The 18,117-nt window shown below is 43.6% G+C and overlaps 1 protein-coding gene across 8 annotated transcripts in view; it reads left to right on the top strand.

The window, feature by feature from the left end:
- The window catches only part of NEO1 (neogenin 1), a 174,846-nt gene that overhangs the window by 70,052 nt on the left and 86,677 nt on the right, over positions 1–18,117 (top strand). For all 8 annotated transcript variants that reach the window (XM_030955349.1, XM_030955356.1, XM_030955350.1 and 5 more), the window contains exons 4-5: positions 4,229–4,382; positions 11,543–11,679. In XM_030955349.1, the coding sequence (XP_030811209.1) occupies positions 4,229–4,382; positions 11,543–11,679 (291 nt within the window). The remainder of the gene's footprint in view (positions 1–4,228; positions 4,383–11,542; positions 11,680–18,117) is intronic.

Below are 18,117 nucleotides of genomic sequence, written 5' to 3' on the forward strand. Positions count from 1 at the left end.
CAGTTCTTATCTCATTGGCTGCTCCTGTGTTGTGCCAAAGTTGAATGCAATATGGAGATGGTTTACCCAAAGTGATGGTGGTTTGTTTCCTTGGCCTATAAGGGCCAAGCAGGCTGTCAGTCAGCAGAGAGTCACAAGATTTTGGGCAGTTGAGTTGAGTTGGGTGTTTGTGCAGATTCAGTTTAGATGTACTGTAATACAGTATAGTATAATAGTAATGTAATATAGGGTAATATAGATGTATAGTATAATGTTTGTACATATTATATATATTTCTATATATAATATATTTTTAATATATTATATATTATATATTTTTAATATATAATATATATAATATATATAATTTAAAGTAATATAATATAGTGTAATATATATGTATAGTATAATATGTGTGTATATTATAAATATTTTATATATATTATACGTATTTTTATATATTATATATCTAATATATACGATATACATAGTATAAAGTAATATAGTGTAATATAGTATAGTAGAATAGTAATGTAATATAGTGTAACATATATATGTATAGTATAATGTTTATATTTTATATATATATAAAATATACATAGTATAATATAATGTAATATAGTGTAATATAGTATAGTGATTCTATAGTATAGAATAATGTAGTATAATAAAGTAATTAATTGGCCTTCTGGTATCCATAGAGTCAGGTGCATCACTTTCTCCCCATCATCAGGGTTGCCCTGCCTTTACTGTAGGTACCCACTGCTGCTGTCTGTACTCAGCTGCTCCAGGCCCTGAGCTCTTCAGGGCTGGACACTGGTGACACTCACAGGCTGCTTTCCTGTTCTAATGGTTCAGCTTTTAAGGCATTTTGGGGGAAAAAAAATTAAAAGCTGCCAGTAATACACTTCCATTGAGTTGTGTTACAAAGGGGAACCAACTGTTTCTTTGAGTAGAAGTGTCTGGGGACTTGTACATTTTTTTCAAGTTGAATCCCATGTTTCAAACCTTGTGGAAGCTTTGCAAAGAAATTGGTGCTGAGTCTGTCACTCTTGGGATGCTTAAGCTCAGGTGGTTTTAATTCTTCCCATATGCAGGAAGTTAGACCATCTAAACATTGGGACCTTTGGGGGAGTCTTCAACTCAGGGTCTTTGTCCACAGGCCTGATCTTTTCACAGTGGCTGGAAACAGGCTGGAGACACTCACAGGCTGCCTTCCCATATTTAATGGTTCAGCTTTTAAGACATTTTGTGGAAAGACTTCTTAAAAAAATCCCCAGTAGTATACTTCCATTGTGACATGATACAAAATGGGAATTGACTGTTTCTGTGAATATAAAAGTTTGGGGATTTCTAAGTTTCTCAGGTTTAATCCCATGTTTCAAACCCTGTGGAGGCTTCCCAAAGAAATTGATGCTTAGTCTGTTGCTCTTGGGATGCTTTAGCTGAGGTGCTTTTAATTGTCCCAATATTCTGGAAATTGATTGTCTAAGCAGTGGGACTTTTTGGGAAGTCTCCAACCCTCAGAGGAGGTGACATTTTATTTTGGAAGGTTCAGCTTTGCCTGTTGTGCTGAGATGTTGAGATATTTTTGTTAGAACAGAAGTCCAGTGCTGATGTAAACTGTTGGCACATTCAGTGTGTTCTGTTCCCAGTGACACCACCAGCTGTTCTAATACAAAGGTTTGAAAAGTGACCAAAAATAGGACAGGAATGTGGGTTGTGCTTTCCCAAAGTAGGGAAATACAGCCTATGTTTCATATGGGGTTCCTTAATTATTCCCAGAGCTGTCTCTTCTGGTATAGTCTCCATGTTAGAATTCTCATTCAGTTGTTACTCTTGGAGAGCTGCTGGAGGGAGTTGCTGAATTTCCACCTTGGGAATCTCTCAGGGTTAGGCTGGACAATGTCATGGTTGGCCTGACCTGGTTTGGGCAGCAGGTGGACTTGAGGCAGGTGGGGGCACCTCCAGGGGTCCCTTTCAAGGAATAGCTCTGTTTCTTGTCACTATGGCCCTTCTCTACTAAGAATACTAAATTATTCTGTAAATTACCCCAATTTTTACAATTGTTGCTGTCTTTTGAAATTGGAGTGTTGGAAATGAATCATGCTTCAAGTAGGACTGTTTCTTTCAGTTCTTTGGCCTTTCCAAAGCCTTGTCTCTTCTCCAACTAAGGATACAGGGCTTGAAGAAAAGCACTTTTGGAAAAGATTGATTGAATTCCTGTAGTTTGGATTGCCTTCATGTTTCTGCAGCCCTTCAAATGCTGAGGATTTTGCTGATTTTTTTTTTTTTTTGAATACTGAAGATTTCTTGAAAACTTCCATATTACACTGATCTTTTGAATCCTTTTTGGTTGCAGCTGTAGTTTCCTTGCTTTTGTAATGTTTTGCTGAAAGTGATGAAATAGAGCTGTGTTAGGGAATTTAAATGATGCTGTTTCTTTGCTCCATCATGAATCCAAAAGTATTGATGGTGAAGTTTGGTAAAATCCCTCCCAGCAGGCTTTTTTTTAGAAAGTGGGATTAAGCTGTTGAAGGGAAAACTCCCTTAGTCTTGAGCAGCCCCATAATTGATTGTTTGGCCTGAGAAGCATTTGAAAGAAGGATTTGGATTAATCTGTCCTTTATTCACTTTATTCCTCATTTAAATGGTTATCTGATGTGGGGCTGACAGTGAACCCAGCACTGTTTCCCAGGCTTTGAAACACACCCAGCACACTCCTGCATCCCAGGGATTGGCTTCCTCAGTGTTCTGCTGCTTAAACGTTCTGCCAGGCTGCCACTGAGCAGAGAGATGCTTTTCTGAGCTCTGCCACTTCACAGGGGGTGCTTTCAAACTGCAAGGGAAAAATGTCACTTACCTCTGGGATCCAGTTTCCATTTACCTGGGAGCTGAACTCCCTCCTGGGAGCTTGGAGCAGTGGGAGTTGTGTCTCCAGGGAATCACCCTGGCTCCTGTCAGTGTAAGCATGGCTGCCTGGAGGTGTTGTGCCCCTGCTTTGCAGCCTGGCTGCTCCACGTGCTGCTCCAGGTCCCTGTCACTTCTTCTTCCCCACGCACAGCAGGGCAGGCAGAGCAGTTCCTGCCAGGAATGTGGCCAGAGCTGCAGGGATGGGACTGGCTGATCCAGGACTGCTCAGAGCTTGGCTGCCTCTGCCTGTGCCAGCTCCCACATGGGATTTCCACCTGCTCTGCTTTCCCCAAGTGTCCTGGCACCTCCTCGTGTTGTGCCTTGGGGCTCCTGTGTGCCCTGAGCTCAGTGCTGTGAACACTCAGTTTTATTTTTAGTGTTTTGAGCTGAGGAACACTAAAACAACAACTTCCTGAAATCCCTGTGAGTATCACCTCGGGCCCAAGTGAGACAGCAGCCAAAGATGTGTGTGATGAGACACAGAGGGTGCTTCATTCAGGGAGCAGGAGTAGGGTAGGTACAGAATACTCTGCCCCCATTTGAGGTGGCCAGAAATAGTTTGAGGCTTTGTTCAGTTGTGGAGCTTTGCTGCCATAACTCCTTCAAACACCTCTCAGAGTGCTGGCAATGCAGGGTGAGCCCAAAGTGCAGGTGCTCTGCAGAGCTCACTTCACCTGGGCACAGTGCAGGGCACAGACAGAGGGAACACGCTGTAGTAGGGACTGAACAAACATGTCAGTGCCTCCTGCTTCTTCTTAGGGGTGGGAGGAAAAAGGAACAAACCCCACTCAGCCTAATCCAATGTAGAACCACTTCAGAGGATTCCCTGTTTTCGTAAGGATGGAGAGCTGTGGTGGGGCATTTTTATTTTGTGTTATTCAGCATGCACGTTCTTTGGTTGTTGTATTTTACTTGGGGTCAGTCACTGCTGCAAAAATTTCATTTTCCAGTGTATAAAAGCACTTCCTCAGGAGGTTCCCTGATGAAGACCAAGGCTTGCTGGACAAACTCAAACCTGCTCCTTTCTTTCCTAAATCTCTGCTACCTGAAAGTTCTAGTTTCAGAGCTGTACTTTTGAGCTGGAATAGTTTCCCAGGGAGCTGGAAGAGTGAGAATCCCAAAAGTGGGGAATGACTTTGCATGTCTGGAGGAAATGGTAACCAGGCTGGGAGAGGCTGTGGGTGAGGTGGGGATGGAATCCTCCGGAGGGGCAGGAAAGGAATTAGAAGTTTCATTTGTGATTTTCTTTGGCCGGTTGGGCTTTGGTTCAGAGGGTTTCTGGTGGTTTTTACCATGAGTTTGCACCCGGTGCCAGCTGTGCCCTGTCCTGTTGCAGATGCAGAGGAACCACAGAAGCTGGCGCTGCTGAAGCCGCCCTCGTCCCTGAGCCGCCTGGCCGGGCAGAGCGCCCTGTTCCCCTGCGTGGCCGCCGGCTTCCCTCCTCCCCTCGTCAGGTGGACACGGAACGGGGAGGAGCTTCCCACCGATGGGTGAGTACCGGTTGTGACAGCCCTGTCCCTGTCTGATGGCAGCCATCAGCTGGAATCAGCGTTTGGGGTAGTGCACTCCTTCATTTCGGCTTGAAACCTGCAGAGCAGAGCCTGAGCCCAAGTGCTGGAGGGCTTCAAGGCTCACTGTTGGGATAAGGGAGACTTTGGAACAGTCTCAAGGTATTTTTTTGCAGCCATTTGAAGCCAAGAAATCTTGTCTGAAACGGGGAGGTTATTAAGAATAGACTACTTTTAGACTGGCACTGGAGTAGAAGCAGCAATTGAGGATGCTACAGGAAAAAGAGGATGACTTGACTTGAGGTATTCTGAGTGTGAAGCTCTGCACTCATTCTTTCTGCAGTGGAAATGTCCACTCTGTGTCAGAATGTCCCACAGGAATGGAACAATAAGTGTTTAAAGCAAAATGACACATTTTCCTCATTAAAATAGAATGATAAAACTGCAGGCATGATGGCAAAAAAATCAGTGAGCTTTCAGAGCTGTACAGAGTGAGAACTTATACATTGTCATTGCTGGCATAGTCAGAATAATGTGGTAGGAAATCCATATTAAAATAGCAGAACAAATCTTATCAAGGCTGTTTTTGTCCATGTAATGAACATGCTTCCTAGAACCAGGATTTCAAACAGATATTTGAATGTTTTCCATGAACCTCAAAGTCAGCAGTGAGATTAATGGGGAGCCAAGTTAATCATGGAACAAGGAGAGGTAAATTGTGACACAGAAAGCAGCCAGAACAATGCTCAAGTCTCTGCAGCACCAGGGATATAATATATCTCTCTTTTGGCAACTCTTAAATTAAAAGAATCCAGGGGCTGGTAATTTGAACTGTCTTTGATGGGAGGCTGCTGTGGGAAATGACAAACAGCCCCTGAGAGATGGTGCTGTGTCAGTGTGAAGGCACATGATTTAAATTCAGGGGGTTTGAGAAATATAAGAACTCACTCCCCTACAAAAGCTGGTGCAGACTCATTAGAGCAGCACAATCAAATGGGGTGAAATGGCAGAATAAACGTGCCTGGCAAGAGCTGAATTTGTTGTTCTTGTATGTAAAGTGATGTCATGTCACGTCTTTGGGAAGTTTTGATGCCCTGTCCTTCTCTAGGTTGTGGCACATTCAGGGCACAGGGAGGTTAAAGCTCTCCTTTTATTTTCTTGATTTTTGAGACATAAAGCCCAGATTTTCCCACCACTGAATACAGTGCTGTTAATTCCCTTTGGAATTTGCTTCCCTCATTCTCTGAGGTTACCATGATAACTTCTCAGGGCTTCACAGGTATTTTCTTTTTCTCATAACTCAGAGTGAGAAATTGTTCTGGAGGGCTGGAGCATAACATTAGTAAATATACTTGATCTTGAAATGTACACAATTTAAACCAAGTCTAACCTGATTTTTCAGAATATTTAGCATTAGTTTTTAGTGGTTTGCCTTTTGTTACAAGAGTTGGGTTCCAGTTGACTTTTTTCTTTTTGCAACACTTAGCTCTTTCCTTAAAGTGAAACGTGCTCATTGCAGGCTTGAGTTTTAAGGTAGGTAAAGGTAGAAATTTGATCTTTTCCCCCTCCGTGGGGTAAACTGTTTTCATTGTTCCTTCAAGTGATCAAACTGAGCCAAAGCTCCCAAGTCTGCTGCTTGTGACTGTGGCTGAACAGGGCAGAGATTCAAAGAGCTGAGAACAGAGACCTCTTAAACTCCATTGACCCTCCAGCTATTGTGTTATTGGTGTGAATAGAATAACTGGAAAATCTCCAGAAATTAAGATTCTTTGTTGGAGAAAAGCCTGCAGTTACTGTTGCTAAATAGCTACCTTAGCTTGTTATGCATGGTCTGTTAATGTAATTACAAATTAAATCACATTTAATTTGTATTAAAATCCCCTTTTGATATAAAAGTACGACTTTCTTAGCATGGATTTTCTTTATCCCAAGAAAAAACGGATTCTTTTCATCTGGGCAGGTTTTAATGTCCCTTCTGCCTGGGAAAAGCTCTGAAATCCCAGGTTTGTTTATGCACACCCCCATCCCAAACATTAACATACATATATGTAGGTATGGCCATATATAATGGGACATTTCTCTGTGTGTGTCTGGCCTTAGGAAACAAAACTCAGACAGCATGGGGAGGTTATCCCTAATTTTGACCCCTTGTTAAAGGACTTTACACAAAACCTTATTTTTACTTTTGTCATAACTGTGGTAATTAATTAATACAAAATAGAATGTTTGCCTTTCAAGTTGTATTCCTAAGGAGAATATGGATGGGAGCCTGTATTTATAGGAAAATAGATGAATTTTAAGGATAGGGAGTGGTGGGGTTTTGGTATTAATATTTGTTATAAGATCTGGAGAAAAGGGAAGGTGATTAAATTTGATGGATTATTTGTTGAAGACTGCAATAAGATTTATGTTAATGGATAAATATGAGTAAACTTGAGTGATGGCAGCCTTGGCAGTTGTTCAGACAGCCTGTAATGCAATATATTGTGAAATTAGTTGCTGTGATAAAATATTTTCCAAATTAATTAGAGTGTGAGAGAAGGAAGCTTTGGGTGTTGGGTGAGAAATGGAAGTTAACTCAGTGCTCCAAGTTTCCATTGGATCAAGGCTCTTAGAACTCCAAGGAGTCCTTCTGAACTCACTATGTTGAAGATTTTTAAAGAAATCTGAGAGACTGCTGACTTCTTGGTTCTCCATAAAGAGTGCCACTAAAGACTAAGAAGCTTTCCCTTGAATTGGTTCACTGGCCCAGCTTGTAATCTTCATATTTTATAGTTTTCCCAAATCTGCACTGTTTGTAAAGAAGGGAAAAGACTAAACCCTGCTCTAGGAGCTCCAAAACCCAAAGGAGGGCTCCAGCCTGGTGTGTGATCCATGGTGGCAGGTGGCACATGGACAGATGTCATCCATGGGCTCAGCACTGGGAATGTCCTCCTGATTTCCAGCTGGATTGGCTCCATGGACTCCAAGTCAGTGGTGTCTCTGCCAGGAATGTGGAGAATACTGAGGGAAAAGGAAGGAACAGGGAAGGCTCTGAAGTGTGAAGTTATTGGTATAAATCTTAGGCCCTTTATGGAAAACTTCCTAAAGGAAAATCTCCAACATTGCCTGGTACAAAAGGTTAGAATGGAGCTGTTCTATTCAGGCTGAGTGGCTCTTCAGGTTTAAGCCAGCTTGGAGCCTTTTCTACCCAGTGAATATTTTTTATTTCAGTCTCCATTCTGGCTGAGGATCCTGCTGTGTGAAGAGTCTGTTCTTCAGCAAGTGCAGGAGTCACTTGGTGCTTTTGACAATTCCTGACTTGGGAAGGGAAGCTCCAGGTGGCTGCCCAGGTGGATTTGTCCCCAGAGCTTGGGACACAGGCACAGAGAAGTGTCTGTGAGGTTATCTGCTCTGAAAACCGTGCAGTGTGTGGATCAGTGTGTGCTCCACCAGCATATATTGTATCTTCATTTATCCTGGGACATGTCTGTGGGAGAAGGAACAAATGCAGGTGCCACAGGTTCTGAAAAACCTGCAGCAGATGAGATGCTTCATCTGAAACTAAGCCACTGAAAGGACTTGAGCAGTAACATTTTAATGTCTGCAAAGTCCAGCAAGCTCTGCAGCAGCTTTCTACTGTTCAGCTTAGCAAAATTTCGTGTAATTGAAAAATTCCTGCAGAAACATGGTTGTACATGTAATACTTCCCTGCAGTGAGGGGATGACAGCTGAGGGCACTTGTGCCATGTTCATTTCTGCTCTATGAAGTCTGTGATTGTAGGATCACATCCACATCCCTAATGCAGGGTTTTCTTTAGTGCTTCCCACCAATGTGAGAATATTACACATTTCTGTTTGCAGGGTTCTGAGTGATTGGTACCAAGTGAATTACACTTGCCCAGCTCAGGAAAGGTTAAGCATAGCAGAGTAATTATGGAGATTTTTCTGGTAGTAGATCCCACAAAATAATCTAATTTACTGTCTAATTTTATCTGCTGTACTTACTGAGACAGCAAATAGATTATAAGATGTTTGGGGAATAGTAATTTAAAAGAGGGAAGAAAAGCCCAAACCTCAGGGTATAACTGACAGTTTGACTACAGTAAATTAATAAAGGCTCACTATATTTTGTGATAATGAAACACAAAGAGCCTGTGAGTGAGGCATCCAGAGTAGCTCAGTAATTGTATGTTATGGGGTGCAAGTGAGGCCTGTATGGAATGCATATAAAAGGCTGGAATTTGATTTTCCTCTTCCCTGACATCTGAGTGATCAATCTTTGTTGTTTTTAATGACACTTTAAATTATGTTATCACTTTTTTATTAAGCTGATTCTTTGTCTCCAGTGTCTGAAATCTGATTGCCTCACTCTTTTGTGAAAATCCTTCATTGTCCTTACAAAATTAAGATGTTTTGCTTTATTATAAAAGCAGCTTTGCTTTAAGTCCAGAATTTTTCCACAGCTGATTCATATAGAGGGAATCACCAAGGAGTCTGGCAGATTAATTGTTTTCTTCCATTAAACTCCCACTAAATCACCTATTGGGAAATTGAACTCAACTCTGGGCTTTCTGGAGGAAAATAATCAAAGGGAATAAAAACATGGCACATGTTGAGATGGCTGAATTCCCACAGATATTCTGATGCTGGGAGTGGTTTGTGAGATCCCCTAGGACAAGCTAAAGTGACAAGGAGGAATAGTTTAATAGTTTTAGTGACATCTTAACTGCTGTCAGTAACTTTTCCAGAGGCTGGCAGTGGGAAAGGAGCACCCTAAGGCACGTGTTGCTTTCAGAGGGTAACAATGGATCTCCTGGAAAAGGCATTAATGTCCTCAAAATGCCACAGACATGCTGATGGCCTTTGATCATTCCTTCAGGATGTGACAGTGGCAGTTCTTGGGGCACAGCTCCTTCCCTGCTCCGCGTCCTGCTGTCCTGGCAGATCCAGCTCCCTGCTTTCATCCCAGCCCTCAGCTCATTCCCTGCTGCAAGAACAAAAAGCCAAAGCTGCTCTTTTACATAATAAAAGAAGGTTGAAAATTTCATGGATGATGTGTCAAGGTCCAGGCTTGTCTTACTCTGGTGTTTTTCTTTAGGCCTGGTTTTGGAGCCTGTCTGATGTGCCATTCCCACGCAAGCCTGGGACATTTTTCCCAGCATTTGGGAAGCTCTTAATATGATTTTTCAAACTCATATCTTCACTCAAATTCCCTGCACTTCTTCCAAGGCAGCCTTTCTGTAGTCCTGGTGTTTCTCATGGGAACTGTGTGGCTTTCCTTACAGAGCATCTGGACAGGGACATCTCTTAGGTTGCTTTTAACACTTAATGCCAGAATGGTTTTGTTTGCTCTGCTTTTAAATTATTTGATCAGCACTTAAAATAGGATCATAAATCAATATTTATCTGAAAAATAATAGCGAGATGAGGCAAAACTCTGTGTCCCAACAATTTACCTGTCCAAGAAGGTCAGAATTGGACCTACTGATGTAATTCTAGGAAAATTTCAAATGGAGAAAGCACTGAGGTTGATTTTTGTCCATTGGCCATTCATTCCAAATAGAGACCAAGAAAGGCAGTTGTTGTAATATTCATATATTGACAGAATTCAGTTCCTTCCTGTCCTTGAAAGTGCCAGGCAGGAAGCCACCAGGTTCCCTTCCCTTTCCCCCAGAGTCTTCCTTTTCCAGCTGCAAATAAGAATGGCTCTGGGTCAGCATCCGGGCACAACTTGTCCTGGCTTGGGGTTCTTGGCATTTTATTGGAAAGTTTATTTGGTATTTCATATGGGAACTTGGAGTGTTGAAGGAACTTGGAAAAATCATGCACAAATTTGTATCAGGTGAAGGTCAGTGATGGCTGCAGGGGAGGAGGATGTGGCTGGAGGCTGAGGGTGCTGCACTGGGCATGAAGTGCCACCTTTTTCTGCCCCATTTAGCAGCAAAAGCAGACACATTGTAAGGGCTGGGTTAGAAACCCTTCCCTGCCCTTTGCAAGTCAGAGGGGGAGCTTCTGTACAGACCCTTTGTCACCTGAGGAATCTGTCTTTTGAATTTCTTAGAACCTCTATCTTATTCTGAAGTATTTCATCTCTCAGGGATGGCTTACCTTCTCACAGAAATTCAGTTCCTGTACATTGTACAAGGTGCACTGCTGTCCTTGTGTTGTAAAGGCACAGTCTCTCCTGTTGTACCTCCCTCAGCTTTCCAAGCAGTCATTGCAGCTGGATCTGCAAAATGCCTTTTTCTTAATTATGTGATTACAATACCTCATTTTTCTTCAGTTCTGGCTGCTCTTGACTAAATACCTTGGATCACATTTAATTAAGAACAAGTGAAGCTACAAGTGCAAAAAGATGAGCTGCTCTCGTGGAATTGATAGGGTTGAACTCAATTTTCAGTGTGGTGTAATTATAACTCCTCTGTGTCCCACACTGGGGTGGTGTCCATGGAATGACCCTGTCCCTGTGTGTGCAGGTCTGGCCAGGGGATCCCAGGGACCTGGGCTATGGCCAAGGCCATGTCCATGGAATGACCCATGGAATGACCCATGGAATGACCATGGCCTTGTGTGTGCAGGTCTGGCCAGGGTATCCCAGGGACCCAGGGTATGGCTGAGGCCATGTCCATGCAATGACAGGGTCCCTGTGTGTGCAGGTCTGGGTGCTTCCAGCTGCTGGCCAGGGGTATCCTAGAGATCTGGGACATGTCCATGGAATGGCCCTGTCCCTGTGTGTGCAGGTCTGAGGCCACGTCCATGGAATGTCCCTGGAATGACCCATAGAATGGCCCTGTCCCTGTGTGTGCAGGTCTGAGGCTGTGTCCCTGGAGTGACCCATGGGACATCCCTGGGGTGACCCTGTCCCTGTGTGTTCAGGTGTAAAGCCATGTCCCTGGAGTGACCCATGGAGTGACCCTGTGTATCCCTGTGTGTTCAGGTGTGAGGCTGTGTCCCTGCAATGTCCCTGGAGTGACCCTGTCCCTGTCCCTGTGTGTTCAGGTGTGAGGCCGTGTCCCTGCAATGTCCCTGCAATGTCCCTGCAATGTCCCTGGAGTGACCCTGTCCCTGTCCCTGTGTGGGCAGCTCTGAGGCCGTGTCCCTGCAATGTCCCTGCAATGTCCCTGCAGTGTCCCTGGAGTGACCCTGTCCGTGTGTTTCAGGTCTGGCCGGTTCCAGCTGCTGCCAGGGGGGGTGCTGGAGATCCGGGATGTGACCGAGGCCGACGCCGGGACCTTCACCTGCATCGCTGAGAGCGGCAACGACACCCTGGAGGCCCAGGCAGAGCTGGCAGTGCAAGGTGGGTCAGAGGTTTTCATTTGCACAGAAAACACTTCTCCAGATGACGAAATATCTAAGTTTATTCTGTGATGAGTTCTGTGCCCCGTTAAAAACTGAGCCCCCTCCAGTCCTGTTGTAAATATTGTTACTCTGATTGATTTCCAAACTGCTTATGATTTCCTAAATAGCCAAATGAGCAATGTGCTTCTGTAATACAGCCAGAGGGTGCTTAAAAGCTGCTCTGTCTATCAAATGTGGTTGATGTCATGTAGCTGAAGGAGGGCCAAGGCCACAGAGTGGCTGATCCCATCTGAAAGCCAGCCTGTGGTACTGCAACCTGACTGTCTTTGGAAAGGACATCTCTAATGCATTTTTCATAATCCTTAAATACATTATTGTTTTCATTGAGCTTGAGAGAAGATGCAAGCAGAGATATCTGGTAATACGCTGGTTTATTGTGTGTGTAACTGTTTTGCTTACTCTTGCAAGCTATTTTTACTAGAAAAGGTACTGAAATATTGATAATGTAGTTTTAAAAAGCATCTTACTATACATAAAAAGGTAAATAAAGCAGAATGGGTAAGCAAAGAAAATAGACTGGAAAGAATTCAGGTAAAAGCTTGCCTTCCTTGCCTTTCTTACCTTCCATGAGGAAATCTCTTTTTTATTGATTGGACCCTAGTAGGGGTTTCCAGTTCTTTCTCTGGAGTTTCATGGCAGGGTCCTTATAAGAGCTTACCTGACTTGGTTTACTGTGGACTTTGGTACTACAAAGTTGATCTAAAAAGTAATTCTGGGGGGAGAAATTTATTCACTGAACATCCATAAATGAAGGGTTTTCTAGAAACAAAAGGAAGGGTTTTCTGACCAAAAGGAAGCACTCAGACTCTCTCTGGTCACAGATAAAAAAACTCACATTTTTCTTACCTTGTATCTTGACCAAAAGAAAGATTTGGTGCTCTGGCTTGGGAAATACCTCCAACTAGAGGCTTCAGAAGGCTTTACTATGGCTTCAAACAGCTCATGTGTGCTGTGTTTAATTCAGTTCCAGCCTCTCTATTTTACAGAATTGGCTTTGTGTTTTATGGGCAGTGACAGCAATTAATAACATTAATGATATGATGCAATTAAGCAGGTTGTGGATAAAGCTGAGAGGAGCCTTAGTGCAGCACATCCAGCTGGGTCACCTGGGATGAAAGTGAACTGGGACAACTCTTTTGCTCCTTATCTGAACCATTGTCAAGGATTTCTTCATTTGGTTGTGAAGATTTAGAATGTTCTGCCAGGCCTTCCATGCTGATGTTTTGTTACACACCTGGCACTGGAAAGAAAATCCTTTATGCTTGAGTATTAAAATATATTAAAGATTCTACAGAGTGCATTTCAGATATGACATTTCTGATTTTACTTCTTAGTTCTCATCTTAATTCTACTTTCTTTGAGAGGTCACTGTAGGGAGTAATTGTATTTCTGCATTACTGTACTTTGGTGCAGGGTTGAATAGCTTGAATAACTGTTACCTGATCCCTGGATCATTTCCTTCTAGACCGAAGAAATTGTCATCTCTCCCCACCTAGTAACAGCATGATTTTGCTTAATTTAAGTTCTTTCTGCCATTCTTGGAAATGAGTCTGGCAGTGTTTCAGACAAAGAATTCATTTTTGAGCACTGTATTTTTCTACAGCTCTCCTTGAAGCCCTTGTTTTCTGTAAGAGGTTTCACTCTGTACTTGGGGCTGTGCTTAGGCAGCCAATCATTTTCCTTCTAATGACATTTCTTCATGGCAGTTTAGACATGGAATTGTGTGCCAAGGGGGTGATGCCATTGCTTGGCAGTGTTAGGGCAGTGGAACTGGAGAGGTGTTCCTGTGCTGCCTCTTGACTGAGCTTTCCTGGCAGTGCCAGCTAGGGGCTGACTGAAATTTGCAGGCAGAAACTGTAGGGGGATAGAATAGAAGAAAATTGAGATAGTGTAGAAAGTAATCTGACCCCTAAGGAGCTGCAGCTGGGCCAATTATCAAAGCTCAGGAACAGGCCTGACTTCACCAGGCCACAGCTGTAACCAGTGAAAAGAAAAGTGCTATAAAGAGTGAGGTGGCTGGGTGAAAAGGGAGCTGGGGTCAGTTGGCTGCTTTGTGAAGAAGAAAGAGTCAGTGCTCTGAGGAGCTGCCCACGAGAAACACCCAAGAAGGTTTGGAACTTTTGTGATAAGGAGACAACAGAATGGAACCCCTGTGATAAGATGACAACAAGAAACAATCTGCTTTATCCACTTGTAAGTTTGACTTTGCATGGACTCAGGAATGCTCTTAAAGGTCCCTCTGCTCCCTGATCAGCTTTTCTGTGTCCTCTGAGAAGGTTACAAAACGCTGCAAGCAAATGAGTGTCTCTGGTATGGTGCTGACCACTGGAATTCTCCTTCCATGGCAGTGGAGATGAAATTCCTGCCCATCCCTGGGGGAGGGTGCCCTCAGGTGTGTCACACTGGGGCTGTGCTCAACTGGCAGGAAAATACCTGAGTTTTACCCTGGGTGTGTGGAGGGTACGAGGGAGTGCTCGGGGAAAGCTTATTCCAGTTTATATGGGACTGTACAGCCACCAGTCTTGGGAGTTCCTGGGGTGTTTTCTGTTACTTTTGGCACCATTTCCAATTGGGAGAAGTGGTACCTTCAGTGCAGTTACTCAGATCCTACTGGTAACACTTAAGGATGTCACCAGTTTCACCTACCTGAGAATAGTTGAACCCCTGTGTCATAAATGTGAGGTGCTAGAGGAGCCTTCTGTTGCTCTCATGCTGGGTTTAAAAAATGATTGGGATTTGTTTCCTTACATACATCCCAGAAGGACTGAATCAGGAAAATGGCCTTTAACTTGACTACAAAGGAACTGAAGAGTCCAGAAGAATTCTACACAAATTTTCTGTCCTCAATCTCTTTATGTGCATTGTGTATCTGGGAGGTAGAGTCAAGAAATGTCCTTACCTTTGGAAGGGAATTTTGGCTGCCCTATTCCTGAAGATGTTCCAGGCCAGGCTGGACAGGGCTTGGCACAGCCTGGGCTGGTGGAAGGTGGCCCTGCCATGGCAGGGGGTGGGTGTGACCTGTCAGGTGCCTCCCAACCCAAACCATTCAGTGATTCTATGTACCTGCAAACTGGAGATGTCATGGACCCGCTGGCCACACACTGAACCTTTGCCTGGTGCATCTGAGAAGTGATTTCATGTGGGAGAGAGCAGGGAATGTCCCAGGGAAAGCTGTGGCTGAGACAATCCCATCCCCTAAAGCTGGACATTGCTGAATCCTGCCCACACTTGGGTTAGGGCCAAGCTCTGAATGCACAAAACGTGGGCACCTTTGTACCCAGTGTCACAGAATGGGCAAAAAGGACCTCCTCAGTTTTTCTGGGGTGCAAAAGCAGGGGACACTGTGGGAAATGGATTTGTAGAGGATTCTCAGGGCCTGACAGAAAGCTCACATATCTGTATGCAAACCTTGAGATAAGAAATGCTGACTTAGAAATGCCATGGAATAGGACAGACATTGTGGAGAGAGAAATGGAACTAGAAACAACTTTCAAAGGATGGCCTTGCAAATAAGACCAGGTACTTTGGAGAAATAGAACTATGAAAGATGCATTTAGATTATTGGCTTTAAAGCATTTCCAGCATGGTGTGACAAAAGCTGATAGGCCAAGAAATGCTTATAATGTAATTAGGAAATACTTGGCTTCTGATTGTGATGGTGTGAATTATAACATCTGTATTGTCTCACCCTTCTCATGAGACTGAAAATGGAATAAAAGTTTTTAAAACACCTCTCAGCTGCCCCATCTCTGGGTCAGAAAAGGGTTAAATCCAGCAGGTCACCCCAGTCCAGGCCAAGAAAGGGCAGGACACTTCCCATGGTGGAGGCAAGAATTTGGAGCCTGAAAAGTCACCTCTCTCTTGGCTGTAGTGGCAGTGCTCTCCCCTCACTGTGGGTGCTGCCACCAGGTTATTTACAACACCTGTAATGAATTGAGAGCACTGGAAAAATTTGTTTTGCTCTCTCCAGGCATGAAAGAATCTGTAGCATTTCCCTCAGATAAGGCTGGGAAGTGATGACAGCAGAGCTGGGCAAACAGGTAGTTATTACTGTATTTCATGTGCTCAGCCTGGGAGAGCCAGAGTGGCAGTTAAATACTGGGAAGGTCACGAGTTCAGCCCTCATCTGGGCAATATTTCAAATTTATGGCTGTGCCCAGCACCCTGGGGGTTTGTGCTGGGGCTGGGGCTGAGTGAGGTCACCACAGGGCCTTCCTGTGGCCTGCCTTGGTGCTGGGGTGGGACCAGCAGCTTGGGGGGACTTTTTCTCCCTGTTGAAATATTTCCTGCAGTTAATAATGAACCAGAAAAATCAGAAACCAACAAAAATTTCCATTTTTATTCTCCTGTAAAATTGACATGGCAGGTCTGAAGCCTCTAAAATAAATAAGTCCCTGTGTTTGTGGGAGAAGAGTGAGAGTTGCCCTTTGCTGTTGCTTGTTATTGCCTTTCAGTGAGTTTTTGGAATAGCAGAAAATCAACTTCTGAGTTGTCTAGGACAGCATTCAGTGTCTGATAGTGTATCTTAAGTATTATGCATGAAATGTCTCACTGTGTGAATGTAACTAAATCTAAAAATAAAACAAGAGAAGCTTCTTTTGGGGTATCTGTAATGATAAATCAGAGATTGCATGTGGCAACTGGCTGATCACGGCCTCGTTCGTGCTGCCAGAGCAAATTGTGTGGAAAAAACCAAATGCAGAAATGTTTTGATGGAATTGTCCACTTTGTGCTTTAGAAGGAAGTGCTGGAAATATTTTCAGTAGAGCTGACAAGGCTCACAGCAATGGCAAAGCCTCATTCCAGCAGAAAATAGGATAATTTTGAGTGTTGGTCCTGCAGTGTCAAGAACAGTGATTTCTGTGTTCTGGAGGGTTGGCAGGATTGCCTCACCTTGATTTCCCTGCTGCCTTTGCTCTTGCTGGGATGGGGTCTCTAGTGCTTGGATTACTCATGGCATGTCATTATTTTAAAATGTTAATTGAAGATTTTGGCTTAAAAAACTAGTTGTGATTATGCATCTATTAACATATGACTTGTTATTAAAATAAAATGAGAATGTGCCAGGATGTGTGAGGCAAGTCAAGGCTTTCTTTAAAACAAAACCAGGACAGCTGCACAAGGGAGAGCCTGAATGTGAAGAACCCTGGGCTTGTTTTCCAGGGCTCTCTGGGGCAGCTGCTTTGATAAAAGCTGCTGCCATCCACCCCAGAAATTGTAGCTGTTTGCAAAGCACATTAAATCCTGCAGCAGCAGAGTAATATGTCTGGGTAACTGTTATTTTTGCATTAAGCTTTCATTATTATTGAAAACAATTCCAGGGAAGAAATTTGAACCATCACTGGAAATTGCTCAGACCTCTCTCATACCTTCTAGATGATCTTCATCGATTTCCCTCTCTAATTAAACTCAGTGCTGTATTTGATAATGGGCTGCTCCTCAATTAGAGATTCAGGAGATGCTGCATGAACCTGAACTTGTTAAAGGCTCATGTGGGGGACAAAATATTGTCCTTTTTGGGGGTCTCAGGATGTGCTGCTTGGGGAAGCTCTTGGAAAGAAAAACATCACCTTGGCTTCACAGGAGTTATTTCTTGCCCTGAAAATGTAATGAGTAATTAGAGACCTTTCTTCTGTAGTGATGCAAACAAGGGCAGAGAGTCCAGGAGTCTGGTGTGGATGCTGGATGAGCTGAACTCCCTGGAGTTTGGGTCTCTACCACTGCACTTCACTGTTTGTCTGAAAAGGCTTTCTGAAAGTCCTCACTGTTGCTCCTTGGTGTAGTTTAATGTGAATGGAGTTCACTTGTGAATTGAACTAACTGGGAATTTTTGCTTCTTGCATTTGTACTCAAGGCAAGGCTTGCTGGTGGAAAAGTTATAAACAGATATTCAAGGGCATGGGAGAGGAAGGGCAGGGGAGTGTTATTTCAAGGCTACATCATTTGTTCAGATTGTACCTGGACACCAGAAAAGCCCATCTTCAGGAGAGCTGTCATTTTTAATACTAAAGATAACCTTCCCCAAGATGTTCTTTGCATCATGCGAAGGTCCCACTGCTGTGTTCAACACTGTGACCTGATTTCTGTCCCACAGGGCTTGGGCACAGCAGAACCTCTGCTTTTCCTGCTCAGTGTCTAAATCTTGTTCTGTAGCTGGACTGTTGTAAGTTTGCAGGTTTTTTGGTCTGTCTGGATGTTTTTCTAAGACCAGGAGGAACATTTGTCCAGCCCTTGACACGTGGAAGAGAGCTTGCCTTGGTTCTCAATGGGGGCACCAACATTTGTTTTCTTTAGCTGCATTTCCAAAAGTCACCAGTGAGCTTTGCTGGAATTTCAAGGAGCATTCTCTGGTAGCAGTGCAGATGTTTAACATTCT

This window comes from Camarhynchus parvulus, chromosome 10, assembly GCF_901933205.1.
Source record: "Camarhynchus parvulus chromosome 10, STF_HiC, whole genome shotgun sequence".
NCBI lineage: Eukaryota > Metazoa > Chordata > Aves > Passeriformes > Thraupidae > Camarhynchus > Camarhynchus parvulus.